The sequence below is a fragment of the Delphinus delphis genome, chromosome 20, assembly GCF_949987515.2.
Source record: "Delphinus delphis chromosome 20, mDelDel1.2, whole genome shotgun sequence".
Classification (NCBI taxonomy): Eukaryota; Metazoa; Chordata; class Mammalia; order Artiodactyla; family Delphinidae; genus Delphinus; species Delphinus delphis.
Window position 1 is genome coordinate 59,225,937 of NC_082702.1, and position 27,652 is coordinate 59,253,588.

General features: G+C 57.0%; 1 protein-coding gene across 7 annotated transcripts; it reads left to right on the plus strand.

Moving 5' to 3' along the window:
* The first annotated feature begins 94 nt into the window (after positions 1–94).
* Positions 95–27,258, plus strand: SPIRE2 (spire type actin nucleation factor 2). Of its 7 annotated transcripts, none has more exons than XM_059999990.1 (15): positions 95–470; positions 8,368–8,408; positions 12,688–13,047; positions 15,625–15,705; positions 15,805–15,969; positions 16,537–16,623; positions 16,797–16,920; positions 17,022–17,191; positions 17,806–17,983; positions 18,966–19,060; positions 20,155–20,289; positions 20,381–20,448; positions 24,405–24,432; positions 25,046–25,161; positions 25,390–27,257. In XM_059999990.1, exons 1-15 carry the CDS (start codon positions 200–202, stop codon positions 25,610–25,612), a joined length of 2,142 nt encoding a protein of 713 aa, XP_059855973.1. In that variant the 5' UTR covers positions 95–199; the 3' UTR covers positions 25,613–27,257. The 7 variants fall into 7 exon arrangements, 4 of the variants coding, with proteins under 4 accessions (XP_059855973.1, XP_059855971.1, XP_059855972.1 ...); XR_009517652.1 differs by lacking the exon at positions 25,390–27,257 and adding an exon at positions 19,810–19,864 and having other exon boundaries at positions 100–470; positions 25,046–25,082; XR_009517651.1 differs by having other exon boundaries at positions 101–470; positions 25,000–25,161; positions 25,390–25,529.
* Positions 27,259–27,652: the final 394 nt, after the last annotated feature.

A 27,652-nucleotide genomic window follows, 5' to 3' on the forward strand; every position in this document is an offset into this window, starting at 1 on the left:
CTCCCCCTCCTCCCCTCCCCTTCCCTCCCCCTCCTCTCCCAGGCCTCACCTGCGGCCGCTCGCGCTGGGCGGGGCCCGACGATGACAAAGCAGCGGCTGGCGGCGCGGGATCCGCCCCCCGCGCTTCTCGGGCGCGTCGGCCCTGGCGCGGCTGTTATGGAAACGGGCTGGGCGCGCAGGCGGCGATGATGGGGCGGCCATGGCCCGGGCCGGCAGCTCCAGCGGCAACGCGGCAGCGGGCGAGCGGGCCGGGGGCGCTGGGCGGCCAGAACCGTGGGAGCTGTCCCTGGAGGAGGTGCTGAAGGCGTACGAGCAGCCCATCAACGAGGAGCAGGCGTGGGCCGTGTGCTTCCAGTGCTGCCGCGGGCTGCGGGGCGCGCCGGGCGGCCGGCGGCGCATCCGGGACACAGCGGACATCCTCCTGCGCAGGGACGGCTCGGTCAGCGCGCAGCGGGAGCCCGGCGCGGCTGGTGAGGCCGGTGGCGGGGGGCGGTGTCCGCTCGCGGGGAGGGGCTGAGACCCTCCCTCCCTTTGCTGGACCTGGACCCGGACCCGGCGCCCCGCTTCTGGCGCCTTCCCTCTCTGGACCCGCCGACCTCTCCCATTTCCGCGCCCTCCCTCTGCCGCACTGGGGGCCCCTCCTCCGCCTTCTCTCTCTACGAGACTGGAAGGCCCTCCTTCCTCCTCTCCCCTTTCTGGATTGGGAGCCCCCAGCAACTCTCCGCTGGGACGCGGACCTCCGCCCCTTGCCCCTGCTTTTCCTCTTTCCCTCTGCTAGACATGAAAGTCACTCTCTCGACCTGGGAACCTCACCCCCCCCTTTCCTGGATTCCCCCCACCTGAAACCCATCTTAACATCAGGGCGCGCTGCTGGCTGGAGAGGAGGGAGGGGGCTTTGGCTCCTTGCCTGAGGCCCTTCAGCAGGGAGACTGGACTCTGCCCCTCCTACCGCGGTTCTCCCCACCTGGGCTGCTTCCTTTTTCCTCTGGGGGTCTGCAACCCTCAGACCTTCCCACCCAGTGACTGGTGGTGTGGATCCTTGTTGGACTGGTAGGTACAGGACAGGCGCTTAGGCACGAAAGGAAACACGCTTTTCTCGGGCTCGTTTTCCGTGGGTATGAGGATTTAACAGAGAATGTGTGAAATTTGGGGAACAACTTGCTTAGTGTTCTGCTCTGAACCATGAACGGGAACCAACAATGAAGCCCTTGAAAGGTACTTGAAGTCTATGGACAATGATGAGTTTAAGTGATTTGTAGCCTCTTTAAGAAAAAAGTTTTCTTCCTGGAGAAGCAGAGTGCTGGGACGGAGCATATGACGATATTACCCCCAAAAGTGATACCCTTGGGGAAGCACACAGGCCAGCTGTGTGTGCTGGAGGGGGTGGGTTTGCAGAAATCCATGGGCAAACTCATGGAGGTCTGGGAAGGACCAGGGCAAAGCTAGCCAGAAGCGACAGCTCCTTTGGTAACAGGGAGGGGTCCGCGGAACCTCTCCCACCCACTACGACCGACACTGTTTCTCCACAAGCTCCTTCTCATCTCTGAACCCTGCTCCCACCTCCCTTAACACCTCAGCTGTGTGACACTTGAGAGTTGCTCTATTTTCCACAAAAACACTTACTTGACAGGAGAAAATAATAAGAGCTGGACCCAAACAGTACTGTTCCCATTTTACAGTCGGGTAAGCTGAGGCTCAGGCTTACCCATAGTCACACAGGAAGCGGCAGGATTTGGATTCAGCCCTGATGCTCTCAATGCCTGTGTCCACTGTCTTCAAAGGCTGGGCTGAGAGCACGATACAGGATGGCCTCTCGTCATCGGGGGGCCCTGGAGTCTGCATATTCACCAAGAGCTTTTCTCGTAAAGCTGTATGTCCTCCTTAAAAGACCTTCCCTGTGGCCCTCCTCATCCCTGAAGGCACACAGTGTAACCCAGGGGGTGGCTTCTGGCACCGCAGAGCAGTACAGGACTATAATGGGCCTGCCTGGTCTGACCCTCTGATTTTAAAGATGGGGAAGCTGAGGCCCAGAGTGGTAAGTGGTTTGCCACCAGTCAGGTGCAGAGCTGAGGGGTCCCTGCATCGCTGACTGTGGGGTCAGTACTCTCCACAGTGGACCACAAGGGCCATCCTCGGGTGCAGCGGTCATCTGGTTCTGTCCACTCCTCCAGCCCGGCGATGCGTCAGCCCCTTCCTCCTGGTCCCTGCAGGCCCAGCGGCGCTTGTGCTGCCTTCACCCAGGCCGACTGGAAATCCAAGGCTGCGCTTCAAAGCTCACGTGTGGCCACTCTCCACTGACCTGTATGGGGACGTCCCAGCCCACGACACAGAGGGGCCCAATTTCATTTTCCCTTAGACAGGATCTTTGGTTTCTGTCCATAAACATGTCTTGTAAAGGTGGATGAGGTTTGTGACTTGCTGCCTCTTTAAAGGTTAAGAAAAATAGATTACCCTGAACTTTCTCTTCTGTCCCTGTTGAGCTTTTGTGAATCAGCTGAAACTTTAGACCAGCTGTCTCCCTAAGGTCGCTAACCCAGCGTTTCCCTGGGACTTGAGTGATTACTGGATTCACTGAAAGATGCGTGTTTATCTCGTGCTGTAATCGCAGTTGAGAAGAAGGTTCCCATCCTCCCTCAGGAAGTTCTGGTAAATGTAGGCATTAAGTCAACGTTTAAAATAACTTTAAAGAAAGCAACAACCAGGGACTTCCCTGGCGGTCCAGAGGTTGAGACTCTGTGCTTCCACTGCAGGGGGAGCAGGTTTGACCCCTGGTCAGGGAGCTAAGATCGCACATGCTGCGTGGCCAAAAAGAAGAAAAAAGGAAAGACATCAACAACCAAACTAAACCTGACTTGCGGGGGGCCGGAGGTGTGGAGGAGTACTATTACTTTAGCATAGGAGTGGGAATACTTCCCACTTCCAGCTAAGCAGGGGAAGCTTACTCGAGTAAACTTCCTAGTCGGCAAGTCTGAAGACTTCTTCATAGCTGCTTGGAAGCCCCCTTTTTCAAGTGGGAAAATGGAAAAACATGTTAACAGTGAAGTTATTTTTTTTTATATTTTTTAAATTAATTAATTTACGGCTGCATTGGGTCTTCGTTGCTGCACGCGGGCTTTCATTGCGGTGGCTTCTTTCTTCGCGGAGCACGGGCTCCAGGTGCGCGGGTTTCAGTAGTTGTGGCTCGCGGGCTCAGTAGCTGTGGCTCGCGGGCTCTAGAGCGCAGGCTCCGTAGTTGTGGCACACGGGCTTAGCCGCTCCGCGGCATGTGGGATCTTCCCAGACCAGGGCTCAGAACCCGTGTCCCCTGCCTTGGCAGGCGGATCCTTAACCACTGCGCCACCAGGGAAGCCCTAACAGTGAAGTTATTTTTAAGAGGCCATTATTAAAACCTCCTGATGGGGAAGGGTGTTTTGTTTTGTTTTTAAATTGAGGCAAGAAAGTCCATCAGGCATCTCTGCAGTGTGTGTGCTGACCGTCCTCTGAGGCAAAGCCCGTTCATGCAGCGTGGCCAGTGGTCAGTGGTCCTGGGACACTTTCAGTGGCATTTGTCCGCCTGATGCCTCCAGGGCAGGCCCGCCAGGACACTGCCTGCTCCAAAGCAGCTCTCGGCTGTCACCTTGCCTGAGACCTCCCATCCTCCCAGCCGACATTTGCGGGGAAACAGCATACTTTTCTCCAGGCACCAGGCTCTCCACCGTGAAAACCCCCTTGGGCAGGTGGAGGGTGGGCGCAGGGTGTCGATGGGGTTCCTTTCACCTCCGGCCTTCTCCACTCTGCTTACGCTAATTTACACATTGCTCTGCTTTTCTGGGGGTTTTTCTTGTCAGTTTTGATGCTGGAATTTTTCACAGGCCCCTCTCTTCATGCTTGGGTGCTCATGCGACCTGTCCGCCAGGTCACACCTGCCCCTGCACCCCTCTTCCCACTCTGCCCTTTCCTGCCTGTAGTTCTGAGGCCACTGGCCCTTCCAGGCCCCCCCCCCCCCACCAAGCAGCGGGCCCTGTCTCCAGGGTGAAGCTTCCCCCGTGCAGCCCATCGCTGCCTAGAGGCGAGGCCTTCCCAGTTCACCTCGCGTGCAGCCCTGAGTGCCAAACACTGAGACCATTTAGTTTGTCCTGTGTTGGACCTTGGCACCCCTGTGTCATGAGCTTCATGGGGCCCGGTTCTCTATCTACCTCTTTACCTCCAGCCCAGTAGGTGGAGAAGTAGCAGTGCTGGGGCCCCCACTTCTCCTGCATAAACTGGGCTGAGAGTGGCACATGCCCAGGGAGTGGGGAGGACTCATGAGGGAACATCAGTGTGGAGCCCACATCACCCTGGGCCCAGGGATCTGTGCACACAGACACAGAGACACATGTGCTGCTGTTTCTGCGCTGCTGTCACTGTGTGTGTACGTGGGGCCGTCTGTGCTCGCTGGAGGTGCCCCTTCCCACGCCTCCTGGCCCAGCACGTCCCTTCCCAGGAGCTGAAGGGGGACCCCTGGTGTTCCAGGCAACCCTGCGTGTCCTGTGGGCTCCGGGCCCTCAAGGTGGACTTGCTGGGCCTCACTGGGAGATCGCCTCCTGAGTGACCAGGGACTGTCTTTATAGCTTGCCTATATCTTTTTTAAAAATTGTATTTATTTTTGGCTGCGTTGGGTCTTTGTTGCTGCACGCGGGCTTTCTCTAGTTGCGGCGAGCGGGGGCTACTCTTCGTTGCGGCGCGCGGGCTTCTCATTGCGGTAGCTCCTCTTGTTGCGGAGCACGGGCTGTAGGCACGCAGGCTTCGTTAGTTGTGGCACGTGGGCTCAGTAGATGTGGCTCGTGGGCTTTAGAGTGCAGGTTCAGTAGTTGTAGCGCAGGCTCAGTAGTTGTGGCGCACGGGCTTAGCTGCTCTGCAGCATGTGGGATCTTCCCAGACCAGGGCTCAAACCCATGTCCCCTGCATTGGCAGGCGGGTTCTTAACCACGGCACCACCAGGGAAGTCCCACCTGTGTCTTTTTAAGTGGCTCTCCACACAGATGGACATACAGGTGAGGGCTGAGTGTCCAGCAGTGAGAGGAGAGTAGGGGCTGGCTGGAAAGATGAAATCCTGCTTCCGAGGAGAGCATACTTCGCTGAATCTCCTCCTGGCAGCCAGAGTGTTTCTGGTTGAAACATTTTCTTTGAACCAGGTCCTTCCCGTATGGCTTTTGTCTCCTGCTTCTTGACCCCCCCACCAAAGCTACCATGCACCCTTGCTGTCACGCAGGGGTCCTCCTGGGCCCTTTGCTCCTGTGGGGTCACACAGTCAAGATATGGTCCGGGATGCAGCGGCTCCACCTTGCCATCCTGGGAGATGGGGAGCGAGGGAAGCACTGCTGTGAGCCCATCCTACAGACGAGAACACCGAGGTTCAGGAGGCAAAGCAGCCATGCAGTCACCCTCGGGGAGAGGTGGGGACGGCGCTGGCGAGTAGACTCAGCCTTAGCTTGCGCCCACCCCTGCCTGACCTTGGGAAGTTACTTAGGCCTCTGGGTGCCTCAGTTTCATTCTCTGTGCAGTGGGGCTTTGATAGCAACTGCCCCAGAGGCCATGTGGATGTTTGGGGAGCCTTGGGGCATACCTGGCCCCGGAGGCGCTGGCTTGTGGGCTGTGATCCCGGTCCCCTGTGCACCTCCCCAGACACAGCTAGGGAAGCAGCTCCTGCAGGTTCACGTGCTGGGCCCAGAGCAGGACTGCGGGAGTCAGGGGCCTGGGCGCTGCTCCACTGCACAGTTCTTGATAGGAAACATCCTCCGCTGCAGAGAACACCAAGCACCCCCTTCAGAAAATGGGGCCGAGGGCTGAAGGCACTGCATGGGGCAGGTGGGCGTGCGTGCGTGCGTGCGTGCGCAGGCGCGGGCAGGGTGTGACTGTGAGCTGGTGTGCTTGTAGATAGCATGGAGATTTAGTCCCACCTCTGACCAAGGATTACCTCACAGGAAGGCAGTCCCTCGACAAGCTGTGTTCCCTGTTGGGACACCTGTGAGATGCCTATGCCTGGGGTCCCATGACAAATGACCCCACGGTACGCTCAGCCCACTCGGCCCTTTGCCAGTTCTGCCCCATGCTTCTAGGAGAGGCTTCAGGTCTTTGGGGTCCCTGGGGGACCCGTGTGCCCTGGAGGCTTCGCTCATGGGGTATGCAGCCCAGCCTCTCTGCCCCTGTAGGGCCCCACTCCTGCTACCCAGGTCTTCACGCAGAAGGAGTCCTTGGTCCCCGGGACAGCATCAACGGTTCAGTGCCAGGGCCACGCTGTGGGGGCCCACAAACGGAGCACTGGGCACTGGTTACTCTGGTCCCAGGACGTGGCCATCTAAGCAGGTACGCCAGTGAGTGTCAGATGCTAGGGTTTCGCTGTGATCCTCTTAGACTCCTGGGAGGGAGTTTGGCCTCCGGGTACGGCCCAGTCAAGGAGGAGGTGGCTTGGAGTTGGCACCCCTGTAACTGGGCAGATGGGCCTGTCCTGAGCCCAGGGCGCCTGAGCACAGGGTGCCCACCACTGTGTCAGCTCCGCCCGGAAGCCCCAGCTCCACCTTTTGTTAGCTGTGTGGTCTTGGTAAATCTCTGTATCTCTCTGAGCTCCAGTTTCCTCCTCTGTAAAGAGGGAGGCGTGGCGCCAGCCTCCACGAGGAGTCTGTGCCGGCTGCAGCCACGGTAAGTCATCTGCTAGCTCTGCAGCAAAGCGCTGGGCACGGAACCACCGTGGGGCTCTCCAGTCCTTGCGACTTAAAATACAACTGGGCTGGTGAACACTCACCTTCCAGACCGTGCTGGGTTGTGATGGGCGCTGAGGGTTGGCTGCCCCCTGCCCCCTTGAAATCAGGGAAACTCGGGGCCCTGGCACCTCCGGGAAGCACCTTTGTCAAGTGTGATCCCTCGCACCTTCCATGGCCGCCGTTCACAGCTACAGGCTTTTACTGACCATCCAACACCTGTATACGGCCAGCTGCTCGCTGGGAGTTAATGCTCACTGTTGCATTAACTCCCCTGATGCTGGGCTGCAGTGTCTGCCATTATTTAATGGACCAGCCCGACACAAACGCCCTTTGTCTTTGGCGATCTTCCTGCCTTTTGATGGCGTTTTGAAAATATTTGCAGAGTCAGCAGGTTCGCTTAGCAGAGAATTTCACGGTTTGGGTTTTTTTGTTTTTTTTTTTTGCGGTATGCGGGCCTCTCTGTTGTGGCCTCTCCCGTTGCGGAGCACAGGCTCCAGACGCGCAGGCTCAGCGGCCATGGCTCACTGGGCTCACATGGGCCCAGCTGCTCGGTGGCATGTGGGATCTTCCCGGACCGGGGCACGAACCCGTGTCCCCTGCATCGGCAGGCGGACTCTCAACCACTGCGCCACCAGGGAAGCCCAACGGTTTGTGTTTTTTTTCCACCTCAATTTAAGGCAGCTAAACTTCATAGCCTAACACAGTTCTGCGTGCCTTATTCAAGGAAGGTGGTGGAAGGAGGTGGGTTTTCTGTGTCTTGTCCAGCCTGGCCTCTTGGGAGGCCCGGGGGTGGCTCAGGGAGTGACTGGAGCATAGATTCTGGGGTCCCCCAGCCTGGCCACAGCTGGCACCACCACTTACTAGCTGTGACAACTTGGGGCAAACGAGCTCACTCCCTTGGGCCTCTGTTTCCTCATCTGTGAAATGGGTACGAGAACCATCTACCTTCTGGGCTGTATACCGGTTACACAACTGAGGACTTGTAAACATGCCAACTCAGTGCCGCGTCTGACGATAAACCTAATAAAATACTTAGAGCCCAGTTCAGCACCTGGGTTTCGTCCCAGGGACTCTGAGTCTCTGGCAGAGACAGTCTGGGGAGAAATCCCCAGAGGTGGTGGCCAGACGCCAGCTGACCCAGCGCAGCTGTCGGGAACTCTGGAGCAAGGCCTGCCCTTTCCACTGCGTCTGGGTTTCTCATCTAGCTCTGATTTGGGGGTGTGCGGCTTCCGACCGTGAGGGCTTTCCCTGGGCCTGGCTGACCCGAGCTGGCCCCTGGCTACTTCCTCTCTCCCCTTTCACTCGTGCCCCCAGCCTTGCTTCCCGAGGGGGCAGGATGGACTCCGTGGCCCTGTTGGCTGCCCCCTCTGAGTGGTCGCTGTGCAGGGCGAGTAGGGGCTGTCTTTGCCAGCCGCCCCTCCGCCCCTGGGGCAGGGCTGCACGGCTCGCCTGGTGTCCAGCCGGGAGCTGGGCCTTGTTGGTGTCCGTCCAGTGACCGACGGCTCAGCTTTCTGGTTTCTGATGGAGACCTTGGGCGATGCGCTGTGTGCTCCTGGTGGGGGGCCAGTGGGGGGTGGGGGCCGGCCCCGTGTGTCGGGTCCCAGGGCCGCTGACGCTGGTCCCGACTGCCTCTTCTCTCCCCTTGCAGAGTCCACAGCGATGGTGTCACCGGCCAGCTCGGAAGCCCAGGTACTTTAAAAACAAACTCTACACGTTACAAGTTAGGTGTCTTGTATAACGCACTTAAAGTTATACAGTTGTTCCCGTGAGGCAGGACGCAGATAAATGCTCAGTGGCTTAGTGGAAGGGCTTGATAGGGAGATTGAGCCCAGAGGGCAGGCGGTGATGGGGGAGCACGCCAGGGTGGTGTGGACGCGGTGGGCCCGAGGTTCAGGGGGAGTGATGTACCTCCCTCCCTCTCCCCTGCGACCCCCGGGCTCCTGGAGGGGCCTCACACTGACCCGAGGGAGGAGGGGGGGCAAAGGTGATGTGGTCTCCGGGGCCCCCTGGTCACAGAGTGTTGGACAGGAATTGGGTCCGGGGGACAAACAGGAAAAACAGCCCACAACCAATGTCCCGGAGCCCCCATCCAACCCAGAACGCAAACCTCACCGGCAGGACCTCTTCCTGTGTCTCCCGTCCCATCTGCCCGCCCGCAGGTAATTGAATTTGATGTTTATCATCCTCCTGCCTTATGAAAACCAGTTTTGTGCAAATACATATTTATATATTAAACACAGTGTTAGAGCAAGGGTGTGGGCACAGGCCAAACGAGGCTGTGTGGTTTGCTGTGTAGAATGCAGAAACAATAATAAAACCATCCCCAAGTTTTCTGACATTTTCTCATCGCCCCATGCTGGCCATTCTTAATAATGTCAGTGATAAGATACCCCTCTGGCTGGGGTGGATGCCCTGCTGTTTACACAGCATGGCTTTCCCGTGGGATTGCCGTGAACTCTGTGCTATACAGTTTTCTGGAATTTGAGGGGGAAAAACCCAGCCACGCGTTTCCAAGAACCGATTTCACTGCTTGCTGGCTCCTGCTGCCGGGGCTGCCCTGCTGCCCGCAGGCCTCGAGTAGACTTGTGTTCACGACCTCCCGCTCCAAAGGAGGCCTCTTGTTAGCAGTTTTGAAACTATTTACAAGGAACTCTGTATGTAGGGGTCCAGTCTGCACCGTTCTGCCTGGAGCCTCATCAATCAGCCTCAGAGCCCCACCCGAGGAAGTGGGGCAGGGCAGTCTCCCGTGCGGTTTGCCTAGATTCTCACACTGGCCCTTCGGTTACTCGGGCCGGTCCCTGGGGCTGGCCCACTGGGCCTGCGGGTGCCTGGTTCCCACGCTGCCCGGGCAGGCGGGGTTCAGGGTTCTGAGGCTCTTGGCTGGCTGCCCAGGTTTTTCCTTATGGGGAAGCCGGTGGTCTTTGCCTCTGAGAAGCTTTTAAGGAGCAGCTATCAGATAAGAGACTGCAGTGGAGTTAACCCTTTCACTGATGTGATGCCCGCACGGGCCTGCGACCAGGACCACCGGGGGAGGCTGGGTGGGCGGCAGGCTGTGCTGCGCTGGAGCAGGGGAGCTTTGCTGCCTGCCCCACCCATGGGGCACAGTGGCCTCCTTTGGAGAGACTGAGTCAGGGCCACCCCTGTGGTTGGCGGGGGCTGTGAGGTCCCCCCGGGGGGGTGGGAGTGGAGTTCACTCCCCCCTACCATCTCCTTCCCGGCCCCCACCTCTGAGCCAAGAAAGGACCGCTGGAAATTTGTGTAAAGTGGGGCCCTCGCCCACCCAGCGGTCCTGAGGGGCATCCAGGCGCTTTCTGGAGATCCCACTGCCGCAGGGACTGCACCAGCCACGGCCTGGCCCTTCGGTCACCTGTCAGATGTGGCCGGCCTTCGGCCTTTGGGCCTCTGACTCATGGTTCTAGGGTGCGACTTGGAGCTAGGTCTGACCCTCGCCTCCTGAGGCAGAGATAAGACATCTCCAGGCTGGGAGTGTTGTTGACTTTTGCTGGAACTTTTCTCCCACTGGGCCCTTGCTCTTCCCACGCGTCCAGTGTCCCGAGCCAGGCTTACGCCCCTAGGCCCCCTCCAGGCTCAGGGTGTCTTCGGAGGCGTTTCTGCAGGACAGGGAAGGCCTGTTCTCGTGCCCTGTCCCCTGCACAGCACTGACACTCGCGCCTGTCCTTCAGCTCTGCTCCAGCCCACTCCCTTGGGGCCCAGGGGGGTAGGATCTCAGGAAAGAAGAGGAGAGGCCAGAAGGGCCCCGGAGGCCAGGTGGCCCGCACGTGCCTGGTGAGGGTGCAGCTCTGTCCGTGGCACAAGGTCTGGGCACCGGCTGCAGGCCAACCCGACCCCCAGGCCAGCGCGGCCATCCTGTGCCATTCTGTGTCTCTGCCCCACCTGTGAAACTAGAGGTTACCTCAAGGCTTGTGGCAAGGTTGAGTGGCAAAGAGCTGTTGTCATCTTGGCATGTGTGTATCTTCTGCATCGTTGTCCTCAAGGGAAACCACGAAAGCAGTTTCAAACGCAAAAACAAAGTGCGGTGCACACTGGATGCAGCTTCCTTAGTCTTTTTTTTTTTTAAGGATTTATTTATTTATTTTTGGCTGCGTTGGGTCTTCGTTGCTGCGCGCGGGCTTTCTCTAGTTGCGGCGAGCGGGAGCTACTCTCCGTTGCAGTGCACATGATTCTCACTGTGGTGGCTTCTCGTTGTGGAGCACGGGCTCTAGGCGCACGGACTTCAGTAGTTGTGGCATGCGGGCTCAGTAGTTGTGGCTCGCGGGCTTAGCTGCTCCGCGGCATGTGGGATCTTCCCGGACCAGGGCTCGAACCCGTGTCCCCTGCATTGGCAGGCGGATTCTTAACCACTGCGCCACCAGGGAAGTCCAGCTTCCTCATTCTTATTTCTTAGGCTCAGCTGCGCCACTGGCTGGCGTGGAACTGCTTTCGCCTTGGTGCCTCCCTGTCGAGCAGACCCGCGTCCCAGGGCCACTGTGGGGTGCACACGGCACTGGGACAGATGACTGTCTTCCACAGAACCTGGCTTCCTAGATGTTAATGGCAGTCTGTGAAAACAGAGTTCCCCACCAAGTAAAATTGAAAGCAGAGTGGAGAGGTCTCTCTACCGCAGGACTCATGTTTCTAATATGCTAATCCACTTTTTAAAAAACTTATTATGGGGCTTCCCTGCTGGCACAGTGGTTAAGAGTCCGCCTGCCAATGCAGGGGACACAGGTCCATGCCCTGGTCTGGGAAGATCCCACATGCCGTGGAGCAGCTAAAGCTCGCGAGCCACAACTACTGAGCCCACGTGCCACAACTACTGAGCCCATGTGCCACAGCTACTGAAGCCCGCGTGCCTAGAGCCCGTGCTCCGCAACAAGAGAAGCTGGCACAGTGAGAAGCCCGCGCAACGTGACTAAGAGTAGCCCCCGCTCGCCGCAACTAGAGAAAGCCTGCGCGCAGCAACAAGGACCCAACGCAGCCGAAAATTAATTGATTAATTAATTTAAAAAAACTTATTATGGAGAAAGAATTTCAAGCATGTACAAAGCCAGCAGAATAGCATGGTGGGCCCCCCGCAGCTAAGGACACACCTGTTCCCTGCGGGCCCCGCCCCTTCCCTCCCCACCTGCCCCCTGGTGACCCCACCCTGCTCCCCGTCCTCGGGTACAATTACTTTTTAGGTTTTTCTTTTTCAGGTTAAATTTACATACACTGAAATTTACATGCAGCTTAAAATACTGAAGGGAGGGGATCTTGCTTTTTGTGAGTTCCAGTGTCAAACTTTATCGAACAAGCTAGTCTTTCTCTTCTGATTTAAAATATACTGTTACAGCATATGAAAAGCTAATGTTTCACTAGGTTGCCTCTCTGTCTTTTTTTAAACAAAGCCGTTGGGGTAACTCACATTTGGTGAGTTCTGACCAACGTGTATACCATGTAAGCGACACTGTACTCAAGAACACAGACCTTTTCCAACGTTCCTATGCTGCTGCAACCTCCACCCCCCATGCCGGCTGGGAGCCGTGGGCCTGCCCTTGGGGACTGTAGATTTGTATGCGGAGCCCAGCAGCCTGGAGTTCTGGCTCTGGGCTGTGCACGGGGGTCAGGGCTCCACACGGCTGCCCAGCTCACGACTAGCGTGGATACACGTTTTTCCTCTCTCTTGGTTCAATTCCCCAGAGAGGAGCTGCAGTCCCGTGGCAAAAGCGTGTTGGATTACAAGAACTTGCCACACGGTTTTCCACAGTGGCTGTGCTGCACGGGGAGCACCCTGTTCCCCGTTTGGGTGACCCTGGGCGCATCCCCAGGGAGGACAGCTGCTGTTCCATTTCACCATTAGAAGCCGCGCGGTGGTGACCTTCTCCTGCGGCAGCTGGGACCCCGGCCCGCCGCCGGCCCCCTCCCGGCACCCCTCCAGTTCGTGTGTGCCCTCCCTGCCTGTTTGTGACCGCGGGCCCCTGTCCCGCAGGTGGTTCAGTCGCTGGGCTTCGCCATCTACCGCGCGCTGGACTGGGGGCTGGCGGAGCACGTGGAGCGCGAGCTCAGCCCGCAGCTGGAGCGGCTCATCGACCTCATGGCCAACAGCGACTGCGACGACGATGGCGGTGGCGGGGCAGCCGACGAGGGCTACGGGGCCCCCGAGGAGGAGGAGGAGGCCGAGGGCGGCCCCCGCGCCGTGCGCACGTTCACACAGGCCATGCGCCTGTGCGCCGCGCGCCTGGCCGAGCCCCGGGGCGCTCAGACCCACTACCAGGCCGTGTGCCGCGCACTCTTCGTGGAGACGCTGGAGCTGCGCGCCTTCCTCGCCAGGGTCCGGGAGGCCAAGGAGGTGAGTGGAGACTGGGCGACGCCCAGGCCGTAGGGACCAAGGACATGGGGGCGCCTGGCAGGGGCTGAGGGCGAGGCAGACGGGGCACGTGGGGGCGGGTGGAGCAAGGGGTGGGGCCGTGAAGGCGCCTCCACCCGCAGAGGCGGGGCCAGGAGGGCGGGGCCCGGCTGTCCCTCCCCAGTCCCTGCCTCCTTCCCTGTGTCCCTCTGTCCGTCCACAGGGGGTGGAAATCCTCGGCTCGCAGCTCGCTCTGTGTGGGAGTGCCCTGAACGCTTTGTAGGTTTTAGCTTAACCCGCACACCTCCTGCGTACCCGGTTTTGCACAGGAGGGAACTGAGGCTCAGAAACTTATATAAGTGGCACCTTTGCCCCGTGACCTCACTCCTGTTGCCTCTAAGTTAGTTATTAACTTCTCGGATCCCCATGTTTGCATCTGCAAAAGGGGCTGTGCCTCCTGCCTCCGGCTCACCTGCCCAGGTGATGGTTCCTTCCGAAAATAGGGTGCAGAGGGCGGCCCAGGACCCATGCAGAGGTGCCAGCGTGCTGGAGCTTTGGGGAGGTGGGCAGCTCAGTGAGAGGACACTCGCCCAGGTGTTTGCCCCGCTGGTGACAGTCTGCTGTTCCCCTCCACCTCCCTCCGCGGTTATCACCCTTTTTCCGGATGAGCAGTTGGAAAGCCTCTGAGAGGCTGTGTCCTTGCCCCACGCCACAGCTAGTACAGAGCAGAGGGGGCCTGACCCGGCTCCCAGCTGGCCTTCTCCCGGGGCTGCTCTGCTTCTTCATGGTCTCAAAGTCACAGGAGGTGACAGTCTCCGCCCCAGCTCTCCCAGCCTCTCCCTTGGCAGGAACTGAGGTGTTTCCTTGAAACGGGGGTCACAGCCCACAGGGACCCCTGCCTTCCACCAGCATTTCACAGATGAGAAAAAGCAGAGATTTTTGGAGAGGTCGGGAGGTATTTTTGGAATTAACTGCTGCTGGTCCCTGATTCCACCCTGGCCCTTGTGGGCACGTGTCTCTCGTTTCCTCTGACCAGGAAGCGTTCCTGCGCAGCTCCTCTGGCTCTGAGCTCGAGCAGGCTCTCAGGGTTGTTTTGATCGATGGGCCTGGGACCCAGCGCAGGACAATTCAGATGCTCCTTGAGCCACTTGGCCCTCATCTACAGCCCAATCCTAGCCCAAGGGGGGGTGGCCCCTCTGCACAGCCTGTGCCTCCGAAGCCCCATCCCCCTTCTTCCCTCCCCACGCTTCCCCGGCATCTCAGAGATGTCCTTCCAGTGCTCTCATTGTGGATGGTCCTAATGGTTTTCTGTCACCTGTCCTGTTGCTGAGGTCAATTCCTTACCCAGGCAATAAAAGCTCTTTGTTTTAGGAGCAAACAGCTCTAGACTTCAAGCAGTTGACCCAAGAGAAGTCTGGGAAATTGGAGGAGGTGGTGAGAGGGAGGCTGTTGGTGGGGCGCAGCTGGGCTGGCATTTGGGGCAGAAACAGCCTACTCAGGGGGCAGGTAGAGATACTCCAGGAACGACAGGAGACCCACCTTCCTGCCCTTTGCAGAGACCGCCAGGTCACACGCAGGTCTATTTTTAGAATCACACACCTTGTGCTTCTCAGAGACTTGGCAGAGTTTTCTAGAGCGTCCAAAGCAGTTTGGCAAGTGGCTTGGGGTGAAAGCCAGGGTAACCGGTTCTGTCTGATTTGGGGGATGGGGAGGGCGAGGCTGTGCGCCAAAGGCAGCTGCTTCTCCAGGGAGGAAGATTGGAGGAAGAACGGCAGCTGCTGCGAAGATCAGGGCAGCGAACCTAGCAGCTTCTTCCCAGATTCTCAGCACAGAACAGCTGCCCCACGATCCCCGGCGTCCTTCTGGGGCCTCACCGTGACGGCAGCATTTTCCCCAGGCCGTGAAGTCCATCCCTGTGACTGTTTGCCTTGGCCTGCTGAGTAACTCACCCTCTCGGCTGTCCTCCCACCCATCCAACTACCCATTTATTGATTCATTTATTCATTCAACCAATGTTTAAGACCTAGCACGTGTCTCACACAGTGCTAGGAGCCAGAAACACTACGATAAAAAAATAAAAGCAAAAACAGAAAACGTGGTTCTGGCCTCATGGAGCCAAGCATTCAGACAACAATCAGAGCAGCAGAGAGATGTACAACTGCAGATGGGATCCTGTGCAGAGAAGCGGCCGAGGGTGTCCCATGAGGGTGGGTGTGCGTGGGGCCCGGGGGCCCTGTGAGCTGAGGTCTGAAGCCCTCAGTGAGGGGGATCAGTGAGGGAAGGGGGCAGATTCTACTGCAGCCAGGAGGTACTGTGTGGGTGCTACGTGGAGGTTGTGCTTTCTCCCCTGCCCTTGCCTGGGAGATGCGGCCACAGATAGCCAGTGGGACTCCAGTGTTCCCGTGGGGCTCCAAGGCTGATGGCCTGGTTCCCCCAGATATCTTTCTGAGCCCCAAAGCCTTGTCCAAAATGCCCACTTGTCCCTTTTGTAGCTGGTGGACCAGTAGCCCATGTGGGAGACAGGCCAGCAGGGCCCACATCCCCACAGCTGCTCTTCTCCCCTTTCTCCTGGACTTACAGATGCTGCAGAAGCTTCGGGAGGATGAGCCGCAGTCAGAAAAGCCCCTGATGGAGCTCGACAGCCTGGGGCGCACGGACTGGGTAAGACGTGGCCCCCGCTGGCCCGGGGCACAGCCCGGGAGCCCTGCCCGGGAGCCCTGCCCGGGGCTAAGGGCCATTTTCATCTTCTCGGGGCCCCAGGCCCGACTCTGGGTCCAGCTCATGCGGGAGCTGCGCCACGGAGTGAAGCTGAAGAAGGTGCAGGAGCAGGAGTTCAACTCCCTGCCCACAGAGTTCCAGCTCACCCCCTTCGAGATGCTGATGCAGGACATCCGCGCCAGGAACTACAAGCTGCGCAAGGTCATGGTGCGCCCCTCAAGGTCATGGTGGGCCCCTCAAGGTCATGGTGGGCCCCTCAAGGTCATGATGGGCTACTCAAGGTCACGGTAGGCCGTGTTGAAGGGGGTCCACGTTCAGCCCCCCTCTGCTCGCTGGAGCCCCTGCTTGGTGTGCTGGCCACTGAACTGGGGCAGACGTGGCCCGGAGTCACGTGGTGCATGGTCCTTTCAGGGACACAGTGTGACAAGGGCAGGGAGAAGGGGACCAGGGGCAGGAGCTGAGGCTGCAGGATTGTCGCATTTAACGCTCACATAGCCCCTGCTGTGTGCCAGCATCGCTGAGAATCTTAAACGTGCGAGTTAATTTCATCGTCATGACAACCCTTTGAGCTGGTGCCGCTAACCCCCATTTCCACATGAAGAATCTGAGATGCAGGGAAAGCCTGTGGTCGGCCCTTGAAGGCCACGGCCGCACAGCCACTGAGAGGGAGGCTGGAGTGAGGCCCAGGCGCTGCCCATGGCTGCATGAGCCCCTCTCAAGGCCACAGCCCTGGCAGGTGGGCCCTTAGCCTTGCTGCCCTCACCCCACACACAGGTCAACGGGGACATCCCTCCCAGGGTGAAGAAGGATGCCCACGAACTTATCCTGGACTTCATCCGCTCCCGGCCTCCGCTGAAGCAGGTACCGGCTCCCTTGGGGCGTTTGGAAGGTTGGTTCTGGGGCGCTCACTGCCCCAGGAGCACACAGGGCCTCCATGTCCGACCTTGTGATGCCGTGGGCTCCGGATTCCTCATGCAGGGTTCCTCCCCAGCTTGGGAGTCGGCCCCCACCTGGCACTGCCACACCCCCTGCAGGTCTCAGAGAGAAGGCTTCGCCCCTTACCCCAGAAACAGAGAACGCTGCACGAGAAGATCCTGGAGGAGATCAAGCAGGAACGCAGGCTGCGCCCCGTGGAGGACAGGCACTGGGATGGGCGGGGTGAGCGGGGTGAGCACGGGACACCCCCTCCTCTGCCCCTTGCCTCCCCTCCACCCCCAACCCGTCCTGTCCTGTCCTGCCTTACCTGCTGCCTGCCCCAGGGTTCGGCTCTCTGCCCTGCATCCTCAACGCCTGCTCTGGGGACGTCAAGTCCACTTCCTGCATCAACCTGTCCATCACGGATGCCGGGAGCAGTGCCCAGCGCCAGCGGCCCCGGGTCCTGCTCAAGGCGCCCACATTGGCTGAGATGGAGGAGATGAACATATCCGAGGTCAGAGCCCACGGGTTCCTGAAGAGAGACTGAGGAGGAGGGGGGGAGGGGGAGGAGGAGGGGAGGAGGGAGGGGGCAAGGACACAGCCAGCGTCCATCCGGCGTCCAGCTCTGTGGGGCGCGCCCTGCTTTGAAGCCGGTGTCCTGCTGTGGGGCTGGGTCTGCCCTGGGGGCAAGCATGGCCGGGCTCAGGACCCTTTCCCATCTTGGCGGCTCAGAAGGGTCACTGGGACGGTGGCCTTGGACCACTGTGGCCTCTGCACAGAAAGGTCTAAAGCGGAGTGCTCCGTCCTCCTGGGGCTGGGAAGCTGGGCAGCCCCCTTCAGGGGTGAAAAGCCAGCATGTCCCAGCGGGGCTCTGCATCCTGGCTGCTGCCCTCTGAGCCCAGAGACCAGGGTGGTGGCCACGTCCACGGGCCCCACCTGCCCCCCAGACCTGCCCTCCCAGGACTTTCCAGGAGCCGCAGACCAGGGTGTGGTTTTCGAGGCGCCCGCCTCCCCCTGGCCTGGGCAGTGTGTAGCGGAGGCCCCTGTGCCCGACACCTTGGTCCAAGGACCGGCAGGAGGCGCTGGCGGGCAGAGAGGTCAGGGAGGTGCCGGCTGGCGTGTTCGCAGGAGGAAGAGTCGCCGTGTGGGGAGGTGACACTGAGGCGAGACCGCTCTTTCTCGGAGCACGACCTGGCCCAGCTCCGGAGCGAGGTGACCTCTGGCCTACAGCCCCCTGGAGGCCTGGAACGGGCTCGGCCGCGTGCGGACAGCGTGCAGTCCTGGACGCCCAGCGCCCAGGAGCCAGGTGGGTGCTGCCCTCCCTTCCCTGGGCACCCTCCTGCGGGCGCCCTTTGCCCCTGCCCGGTCCCAGCGGCTTCAGAGGGTACAGGGAGCTCACACCTGCAGGAAGGGTATTTATCACCCCAGGCAGCCATCCCCCACCTTTTGAAACTTTATTAAATTAGTAATACATACTCATTGTAAAACTTTAAAAAAAAGTTCCCGTCATTCTATTACCTAGGGATAATTGCCGTTGACATATTGGTGTATAGAAAGAAAGCTGGATGGATGGACGATTGACAGATCCTTCTAGTGTTTCTGTCAATGGAGACGTGCCCACAGAGTAGCACACACCACTCTGGAGCCTGACCAGTGCCCTGGGTTTTGTCACGAGCCCCGCCCTTTCCCCATCGGTCAGCACGCAGGACGGTACGGTTCTGCTGGCCACGCAGGGTTAGTTGGTCCCCTCCGTGGTGAAGGCTGGGCCCCACCAAGTGCCCCGGGTCACAGGGTTGCCACCCTGCCCAGTGCCTCCCACCAGGCATGGCCAGGCCCCCTTCTCTCCCCTCAGGGTCACCTTGAGCCCCTGTGTTGCTTTCTGGCCCCTCTCGGGATGGTCTCATGTGGTGGCTATGACTCACTCCTGGTGTGAAGAGGTCCAGGCCAGGCATTCCGTACCTCACTGTACCCCCATGGTGGAGGTGGACCCCCTCTTCCCCCTCCGACCCTCTCTGCCCCTCTGGGTCTCCAGGCAAAGGGTGGTGAGGGGCGCTGACCAAGGCTGCCACGGCCCCATCATGGGGCTCAGATACGGGCCCCTCTGGCCTGCCGCACTGCATAGGCCCTCGATGTGGGTGATGTGTCCTCTACTAGACCCCTCACCCCCAGGAAACCACCGCACCACCACCTCCTGCTGCCTGGAGGGCCATCTCCCCCTTCCCTGGGCACAGCTGTCCAACGCCAGAACACCTGCAGGTTGTCCTGACAGCCCCCGGTTCTTCTACCAGGTTCTGTCAGCGTCCAGTCCCGGCATGACCCCAGCTCCCCGCCACGCAGTGACCTGGGCTCAGTCGAGGACAGGCCTGGGGCCTCCGAGTGGCTGGTGAGTGACGGAGGCGCGGTGGTCCAAGGTGGCTGTGTTGGGCTGGTGTGCCAGCTGGGCTCAGGAGGGGTGAGGGCTCCCCTCAGTGGTGTGCGGGCTCCGCGCTCCAGCCACCCAACCTGGGCAGGTTGGGCTTTGCTGCCGCCCCCTGGACCTTCTGGGTACTGCGGCCCCCGGGGCCGGAGAGGGGCCTTGCTAAGGGGACAGCCCAGTTCCACCTCTGGGGGCTCAGGACAGGTGAGAAGCCCATCGCCCTGTGCCTGGAAGGCAGCCTGGTGACACTGGAGAGCACTTTCTCAGGTCTTGACTCTGTGCCGCTCCCTCTCGGCGCCTCCGTTTCATTGGCTGTGAATTTTGTCTGACTTTTCATTGTGAAGAGCTAACAGTGGCTGACGTTTTGAGGTCCCCACTTGGACCTGAACCCTGGTGCATGATTTTATCAAATGCGATGAGAACAGTGAGGTGCCTGGGGGGCCACAGGACACCTTGCTGATGCTTTGAGAGACGGAGTTCTGTGCTAAGAACACAGGACTGTTCCCCTGGGGGCTAGGACAGGGTGTACTCGTCATGGCGGCCCAAAGGGCCGGGCGCTTATGACGAGGTGGACAGGTGCAACCACCTGACTGGCAGACCCGGAGTCGCAGTGGATGGTTGGCGCTGGGAGGGAGGTGGGAGCGGGGGAGGGCTCCAGGAGGAAGGGCAGTGGGCATTGGGACTCTGGCTGGCTCTGACTGGCCTGGTGTTGGCAGGTGTGGAGCAAGGCTGGAGGCAGATGCTTCAGGTCTGGGAGCACTGCGGACGAAGGTGGGATGGGCTGAAGGGTTACATGTGCAACGAGGCCATGGACGGGCTGGGGGCTGGCCGGTGGGGTGGGCGGGGCCAGGTCAGAGAAGCCTTGCCTGTAGCCATGCACAGAGAAGTCCCAGGGAGCGGTACGGCTCCCTGGCGTGGCCGAGCTGAGGAGCGGGGCGTTTTATGGAGCTGCTGGGCTTGGTGGACCGAGGCCAGGGAGGTGCCAGGGTCCTCCGGGAAGAGGGGAACTTATGGAGACGCCCTGAGAGCCTGAGACCGGCCCCTTGGGCCTCCTGCCATAGGAGTTCAGCCACCCCGTGGAGAGCCTGGCTCTGACGGTGGAGGAGGTGATGGACGTGCGCCGTGTGCTGGTGAAGGCCGAGATGGAGAAGTTCCTGCAGAATAAGGAGCTCTTCAGCAGTCTGAAGAAGGGGAAGGTGAGGGGCCCGGGGTTGGGGCAGGCGAGGGCAGGACCGGGCCTGGCGAGTTCTGGACAAAACTGGGCTCTAAGCAGGCCTTTCCATACAGATTTGCTGCTGCTGCCGGACCAAGTTCCCACTGTTCTCCTGGCCGTCCACCTGTCTCTTTTGCAAGAGGTGAGTGAGCCTTCTGAATGCACCTTGGCTGTGAATTAACATGGGAAGGAGGGGTAAGAAGCCTCTAGGCTTCTGTCTAGTAGAGCTTCCTGCGATTCTGAGGACGATCTGTCAGGCACTGTGAGTTGTGCAAGGAAGGGACAGAATTTTTTATCTAATCGTAACGGCTGAGCAGCCCCCACTTTCAGCCAAGGTGGGGTAACAGGAAGCAGGACAGGCATCTTCCGCATGAAACAGCCAAAAAGAAAGAAAAGACATGAAACACTGGTTCTCAAGACATCGGGTGTCAAGCAACCAACGGGAAGCAGACAGGGTGAGCTCTATCCTAGGACGGCCTCAACTCTGGACTCGTAGCCTATTCAGCTCCTGGGGTGGAGGAGCTAAAGCTGAGAACGAGGGCACCTGGGCAGCTGCTGTTCTCCCCTCTGGAGAGAGTCCTCCAGGAAGCAGGTCTCAAGAGACCTGCAGAAGGTCCCCCTTGAGTGTTCAGAGTTCTGATCAGCACATACACGCAAGGAAATTACTGAGGGTTTGGAGGGAATCATCTTGAAGCACAGATTGGCAAACTCCAGCCCATGAGCTAAATCTGGCCCACTGCCTATTTTATAAATAAAGTTTTATTGGAACACAGCCACACCCATCTGTTTATTATTCATTTAGTCACACCTAAAATGTTGACTATCTGAGCTTTTACAGGAAAAGTTGACTGACCCTGTCCTAAGGGTTTAAAGGAACAGTACCAGGAATAGTGTCTATTCCCACCAGCCATGGTGGAAAGTTGTGATTCATGGCTGCTGAGTGGAATACACAGGAAGGTCTTGCCTCACTAGCGGGAATAAGTGCCCCTAGACTGAGCACTGCTCCAGAACTAACAAATCACAAAAGCAAGACCGGAAAGGACCAAACTATTCCCAAGTATCCTGACGGCTTCCCAGAGCAAAACTCAAGAATAGGAATAAAAATATATCCAGCAGCCAGCAAGATGAAACGCCTGGCGTCCAATCAAACATTACCAGGCATGTCAAGAAGCAGGGGAACATGACCCATGACCCACATCACCCAGAACTGACACACATTTTAGGGTTAGCAGATAAGGACATTGGAAGGTTTTTTGTTTTTGTTTTTTTGGCCACACCGCACAGCATGCGGGATCTGAGTTCCCCAACCAGAGATTGAACCCCGCGCCCCCTGCAGTGGAAGTGCGGAGTCTTAACCACTGGACCACCAGGGAAGTCCTGTGGACATTAAAAGTTTTGAACTGCATTTCATATGCTGCCAAAGTTAAAGACATGGAAAAGGTAAAGGAGAGACAAATCGAACCTCTAGACATGAAAGCTGGAATGTTTGGGATGAAAATTACACTGGATGATTTGTAGCAGGTTAGACATTCAGAGGAATGTGCAGAAGAAAAGATTAGTTAACTTGAAGACCTAGCAATAGAAACTATCCAAAACAAAATTACCCAAAACAAAAACACAGAGAAAAAATAATTTGAAAATGAAAAATGTGTTGGCAAGCTGTGGGATAACATTAAGAAGCCTAATATAGGTGTAATTAAAGTTCCCAAAGATGTGGGGGCAGAAAAAGTATTTGAAGAAATAATAGCTAAAAAGGTGTTCCAAATTTGATGAAAAATATAAACCTACAAGAAACTCAGTGAACCCCAAGCACAAGAAATATGAATAAAATCACACCAAGACACATAATAATTAAATTGATCAAAACCGGTGATAAAGAGAAATTCCTAAAGTCAGTCAGCAAATAAAGACATGTTATGTACAGAGAAAGAGAAAGATGACTGCAGGTTCCTCATCAAAACATTGCAGGCAAGATGTCAGTGGAACAACATCTTTAAGGTACTGAAAGAAGAAGAAAAAAAAAAAACGGTCAATCTAGAATTCTGTACCCAGCAAGAGGCAAAAGTAAAGATTTCCAGAAATACAGAAGCCAAAAAAATTCTTCACCAGCAGACCCACACTGGAACAAATGTTAAATGAGGTCTGTCTGCCACGTAGATGGAAAGTGACACCAGATGGAGACCTGAATGTACACAAAGCAATAAGAGCACTAGGAACAGCAACTCCTAACATATAAGATTATCTTCTTATACCTCTTTAAAAGGTAAACCAATACCCAGCACCCAACAAGGTAAAATTCAGTGTCCATCATCCAATCAAAGATTACCAGGCATGCAAATAATTAATAAAAATGTATTTTGGGGGTTATCACATATCTGTAAGTAAAAAAATATAACAGTAGCATTAAGACCAGAGATGGAGACTGTAAGTATGCTGTTATAAGTTTTTATATGAGATGGTAAAATATTACTTGAAGGAAGACTGTGATAAGTTAAAGACTATCCTATGAGCCCAAAAGCAACCACTGGAATGGCTTGTATGTCAACAAAGAAGATAAAATGGAATCATAAAAAACACTCAATACAGAAAGCATAAACAGGAAAAGGGAACAAAGAACAAATAGGACAAAAAGAAAACAAATCACAAGATGATAGACTTAAACTCAATTATATCAACAATTACATTAAACGTAAATGGTGTAAACAATCCAATTAAAAGGCAGAGTTTCTCGGATTGAATAAAGAAAGCGAGACAATCTGCTGTCTACAAGACATGTAATTTATTTTTAATTTAATTTTATTTTTTGGCTACGCTGCACGGCTTGCAGGATCTTAGTTCCCCGACCAGGGATCAAACCCAAGCCCCCTGCAAACCCAAGCATGGAGTCCTAACCACTGGACCGCCATGGAATTCCCAAGACATGTACATTAAATAAAAGTCACACACTGGTTGGAGGGAGGTGGGTGGAGAAAGATACACCACACCAACATTAGTCTAAAGAAAGCTTGACTTGATATATTAATATGATACAAAGTAGACTATGGAGTAAAGAGTATTATCAGAGTTAAAGGAGTTCATTTCATAACACTAAAAGGAAGAAATAATCCTGAACATTTTCCACACCTAGCAAGAGATTCAATATACATGGAACAAAACATTGACAGACTGCAAGGAAAAATAGCTAAATCCATGCTTATGGTTAGAGATACGAAACCCTAAGGGTCTAGGAGGTTTGCATGACACTACCACCAACTTGATCTAAGCGACATTTAGAGAAACTAGACCGAACAGTGCGATGTATGTTCTTATCAAGTGCACATGGAACGTGCACCAAAATTGACTATTCTGGGTCAAAAAACAAGTCTCAAAAATGCGGAAGGATTCATATCATACAAAGTATGTTTCCTGACCACAGTAAAATAAAATCAAACTAATACAGAGGTTTGTTGACGGCGAATTAATTACGGGACATCCATGCAAGAGTGCATGGTCCCTTGTTTTAAAAAATGAATTTGGACAATTTGTACTGATGTGGAGAAGAGCCCTGGTGTATCTTTATACGATAGTACACATGATACCCCATTTCATTTACTGTATTTTTACTTTAAATGTATGTTTTTGTTAATTTATGCTTAGGTATGGAGAATGGAAACTGCTGATAGGAGGGATCGTCTCTAGGATGGGCTTTACAGGAGAGGACTCGTGTCTAAACTAAAATTCTCTCTAGTGTTTGAATTTTTACAACAAGAAGGCATTTACTTTTGAAATCACGTATGGGAAATAAACACTGTTAATCACTGCTTAAAGACGGGCATCTCACTTGAGGGCCCTCTGGCTCTGACAGTGCTTGTGGAGAGAGGGGTCAGGTACCCTCCACTCCAGACCAGATGCTCCCCAGCAAGAGCGAGGAGGGGCAGAAGTATTTTGGGTGCAGAGCTGAGTAAAAAGAAAAGCAAGATTTGGGAGTAAAATGAAAGTAAAGCACTGACGTGGCCAGGGGTCAAGCGGGAGGCAGTGACAGCCTGGCCTCGCCTGTGTGCCGGGCGGGTGCTGGATCCCTCACAGCTGACACTGCAAACCCTCTTCTTTTCTCTCCAGAGCTGTCTGCAGTTCCTGCAGCATAAAGGTGAGGACCACCTGGGGTCAGAGCGAGGGCCCACATCTCAGGTGTCCTGCGGCCCGACCGGGCCTGTCCGGGGGTGGGCAGAGGCTCTGCTGTCTCCTGTCGGGTGATCCCTGCTCACTAACCTCACCTCTTCAGCTCCTTCCTCCAGAGCGATCCACTTCTACACTTCCCAAAACTGCAGTTTTTAAAGACCCTTGTAAATGGTCCCTTTTTTTAAAAATTAAATATTCTGTGTTAGTAGGCCAGTGCCAGGAGACCCGTCTCTTTCTCTAAAAGTCCTCCTTCTGACACCCCAAATTCCTTGAGTGTTTTTGGAAAGCCTCATTTTATAGCAGCTTGGGGTGTCTGCATACACGCAGGTGTGCACAGAGGTAAAGGATAATATTTGGAAGGATGTCACCCCTTTACACCTCATCCCAGAAACAATCATCTGTTTGAGGGATTTTTACCACCACTATTTTCAAGCCCTTACTTTTCATGCTGCCACTTGGCTGTAGAGAGACCACCTCATCAGTGTTAAGTGCTGATTACATACAGGCCGCAATGCTCCATCTTGTGTGTTGGCAGCTGCTCGGGGGGACCAGGGTGCCTGGAGTGTCTCTCTGTGTTGCAGATGAAGATGCCGTCTAAGAAGTTTGCACACATTCCTGTGTACACGCTGGGCTTCGAGAGTCCTCAGAGGGTGTCAACCGCCAAAGTCACGCTGGCACAGAGAAGAGACGCCTTCCAGTGCGTGCCTGCCCTTGGTGACGTCCCTGTGGTGGGCAGGTGTCACAGTCACCTGGAAGCTGGGCGGGGGCCTGTGTGCTGGGGTGGGGTGGGGCTGAGAGGTCAGAGCCCAGGACCCAAATTCCTCCCAAGGAAGAGCTGCTGCGGGATGGACTTTGCTCTGCCTGATGTGGGCGCGGGGGGATGTGGAGACTCGGGAGGACCCCTGACGGCCCCGTCCTGCCCCAGACCCCTGCAGGGGCCCCACTGGCGGAGCGTGGAGGAGGAGTTCCCGCACATCTACACCCACGGCTGTGTCCTGAAGGACGTCTGCAGCGACTGCACCGGCTTCGTGGCGGACGTGGTGCGCTCCAGCCGCAGGAGTGTGGACGCCCTCAACACCACGCCCCGCCGCGCCCGCCAGACCCAGTCCCTCTACGTCCCGAACACCTGGACACTCGACCTCAAGTGATGGTCGTGGCCCCCTGGCCGCCCGGTCCGAGGCTTTTCGGGGTGCCCGGGTGGCCATGCTTCTGGGGAGGAGCCAGGCTAGTCCTGGACCAGGCGGAGAAGCCCCCGTCCTGGGGCACGGCGGCCCCCGGCCCTCGTGACGTGCATGTACATATATACATATACAGATACGTTTATATAATATATACACACAGCATATATATTTATATTCATGCTTCCTGGCCCCAGAGTTCATTTGGGGTCAGACTCACTCCAGGACCCTCCCTGGGGGAGGCTGTTTCCTCTCAGGATTCCTTGAGCAGAGCGGGGGTGGGGTGGGGGTGGGGCGGATGGGAACAGGTCTTCTCACTCAGATGCAGAGGGGGCACGTGGGCATACAGCAGAGGGGCTCTGGGAAGAAGGTCTACCCGCACGTTTTCTTTTCCGGCAGCTTCCCCTCCCTGGGTGGATGTCCAGGCCGGGACAGGGGTCCTTGGTCCCCGGGGGGCTTGGAGCACCCCCCTCGCACCTGTGCTCTCCTAGCAGGGCCATGGGCTGCGGAGGCACCTGGGAAACCTCTGAGTGGGCTAGGATTCCCCTGTTGGGCATCCCAGCCCTCCATGTGGAAGGTCTAAGGCCAAGCTCACTCCCGGCCCCCACCTGACATCCGTACCCTGGCCATCTGCCACGCAGCCAGTATCGCTGGCCTCCCGCACTCAGAGGTGCGGGGATGGTGCTGGCCTGGGGGCCCTGGCGATGCTGGCGGTCCTGGTACGGGAAGGAGCTCTGTAAATTGTACACAAGGCCACTCCTGGCCGAATAAATGTGGTCTCACAGTCTCCTGGCCGGGGTGTGCACTGAGAGCTCTGCAGTTGCAGGGGTGGGCCTGTGCTCCAAGGGCGGACACTGGGCTCTGAGGGGCCACCTGCCGCCTGGTGCCGTCATGACACGAGCGTGCTCAGGCCCACTCCATGATCTGGCCATCTTGGTCCTACAGCCGACAAGGGCTGTGTGTGTCTGTGTGACAGCCGCACAGCCTGCTGCCTGTCGCCTCCCAGCCTGGGGACCCTTTGGCCTCATCCGCCACATCTCTACTCCTGTTCTCCAGGCAAAGGGTTTCCTCAGGGCCGGCAGGTTTGGGGGAAACGTGTGGGTGAGCACCCGGGTGCTCTGCCCACAAGGACGGGGGCTTCCCTTGTCACCCCCATCTTACAGATGAGGAAACTGAGGCTCAAGGAGGTGAGGGAATTTGGCCACAGATGCGCAGCTTGCCCAGGATCTTCAGCCAGGCCTATCGGATGCCAGGCTCTAAGGCCTGGCACACAGATATGGGCCTGGAGGAGGCCCCAAGGGACAGAACTTGTAACAGACGGGCCTACGGGTGAGATGCTTTCTTCAGCTAGGGTCCAGGACCCTCAATAACAATTAGAGCAGCCCGTTCCCAGCACTTGTTCTGAGTACTTCATGGGCAGGCAGTATTGTTATCCCCATTTTAAAATGAGAAAACTGGCACAGAGAGGGTAAAGAATTGTCCCCGGTCACACAACCAGCAAGGAGAAAGCACTTCTAAGTGCAGATAACCCTGCAGGTGCGGAAACAGGGCAGGTGACACTAGCAGGGCCATGCTCCCAATAGGGGGAGACCCAGGTTCTAATCCTCACAGGAACACCTTGAAATGAAAGCCCATCGGAAAACAGAATAAACCCCATTCTGGGGCAGCTGGGCTAAGCCAGGAGGGCCCACATGGCTCCAGGGTGAGGTCAGGAGGGAGGGTCCTGCTGTCCTGGCTGCTGGGGCTCACCTCCCGCCGACCCCAGGCGCAGAAAGCTGTAGTGCTGGCCCAGGGAACCCAGCCCTGCCTCCACTCACCTAATTTAGATCCTGACAGATGGAGGTCGCCCGCTCTAGAACTGTTTACAACCAAGCTTCTCTCTGAGGAACAGGCCTTCGGGAGCCCAGGGAAAGGCTCATGTTCAGAGCTGCCTGTTCAAGGAAGGCACCCCTCACAACCCCCCGGCTGCCAACTTAACAGACGGCAGGGCAGGAAGCAGCTCCTGGTGAC

Excerpts from the sequence above, each read along its gene's own strand:
- SPIRE2 (XM_059999990.1), top strand. The coding sequence starts at position 200 with ATGGCCCGGGCCGGCAGCTCCAGCGGCAACGCGGCAGCGGGCGAGCGG. Across the intron at positions 20,290-20,380 it reads GCAGTCTGAAGAAGGGGAAG|ATTTGCTGCTGCTGCCGGAC; the intron begins GTGAGGGGCCCG and ends CTTTCCATACAG. Across the intron at positions 24,433-25,045 it reads GCAGTTCCTGCAGCATAAAG|ATGAAGATGCCGTCTAAGAA; the intron begins GTGAGGACCACC and ends TCTGTGTTGCAG.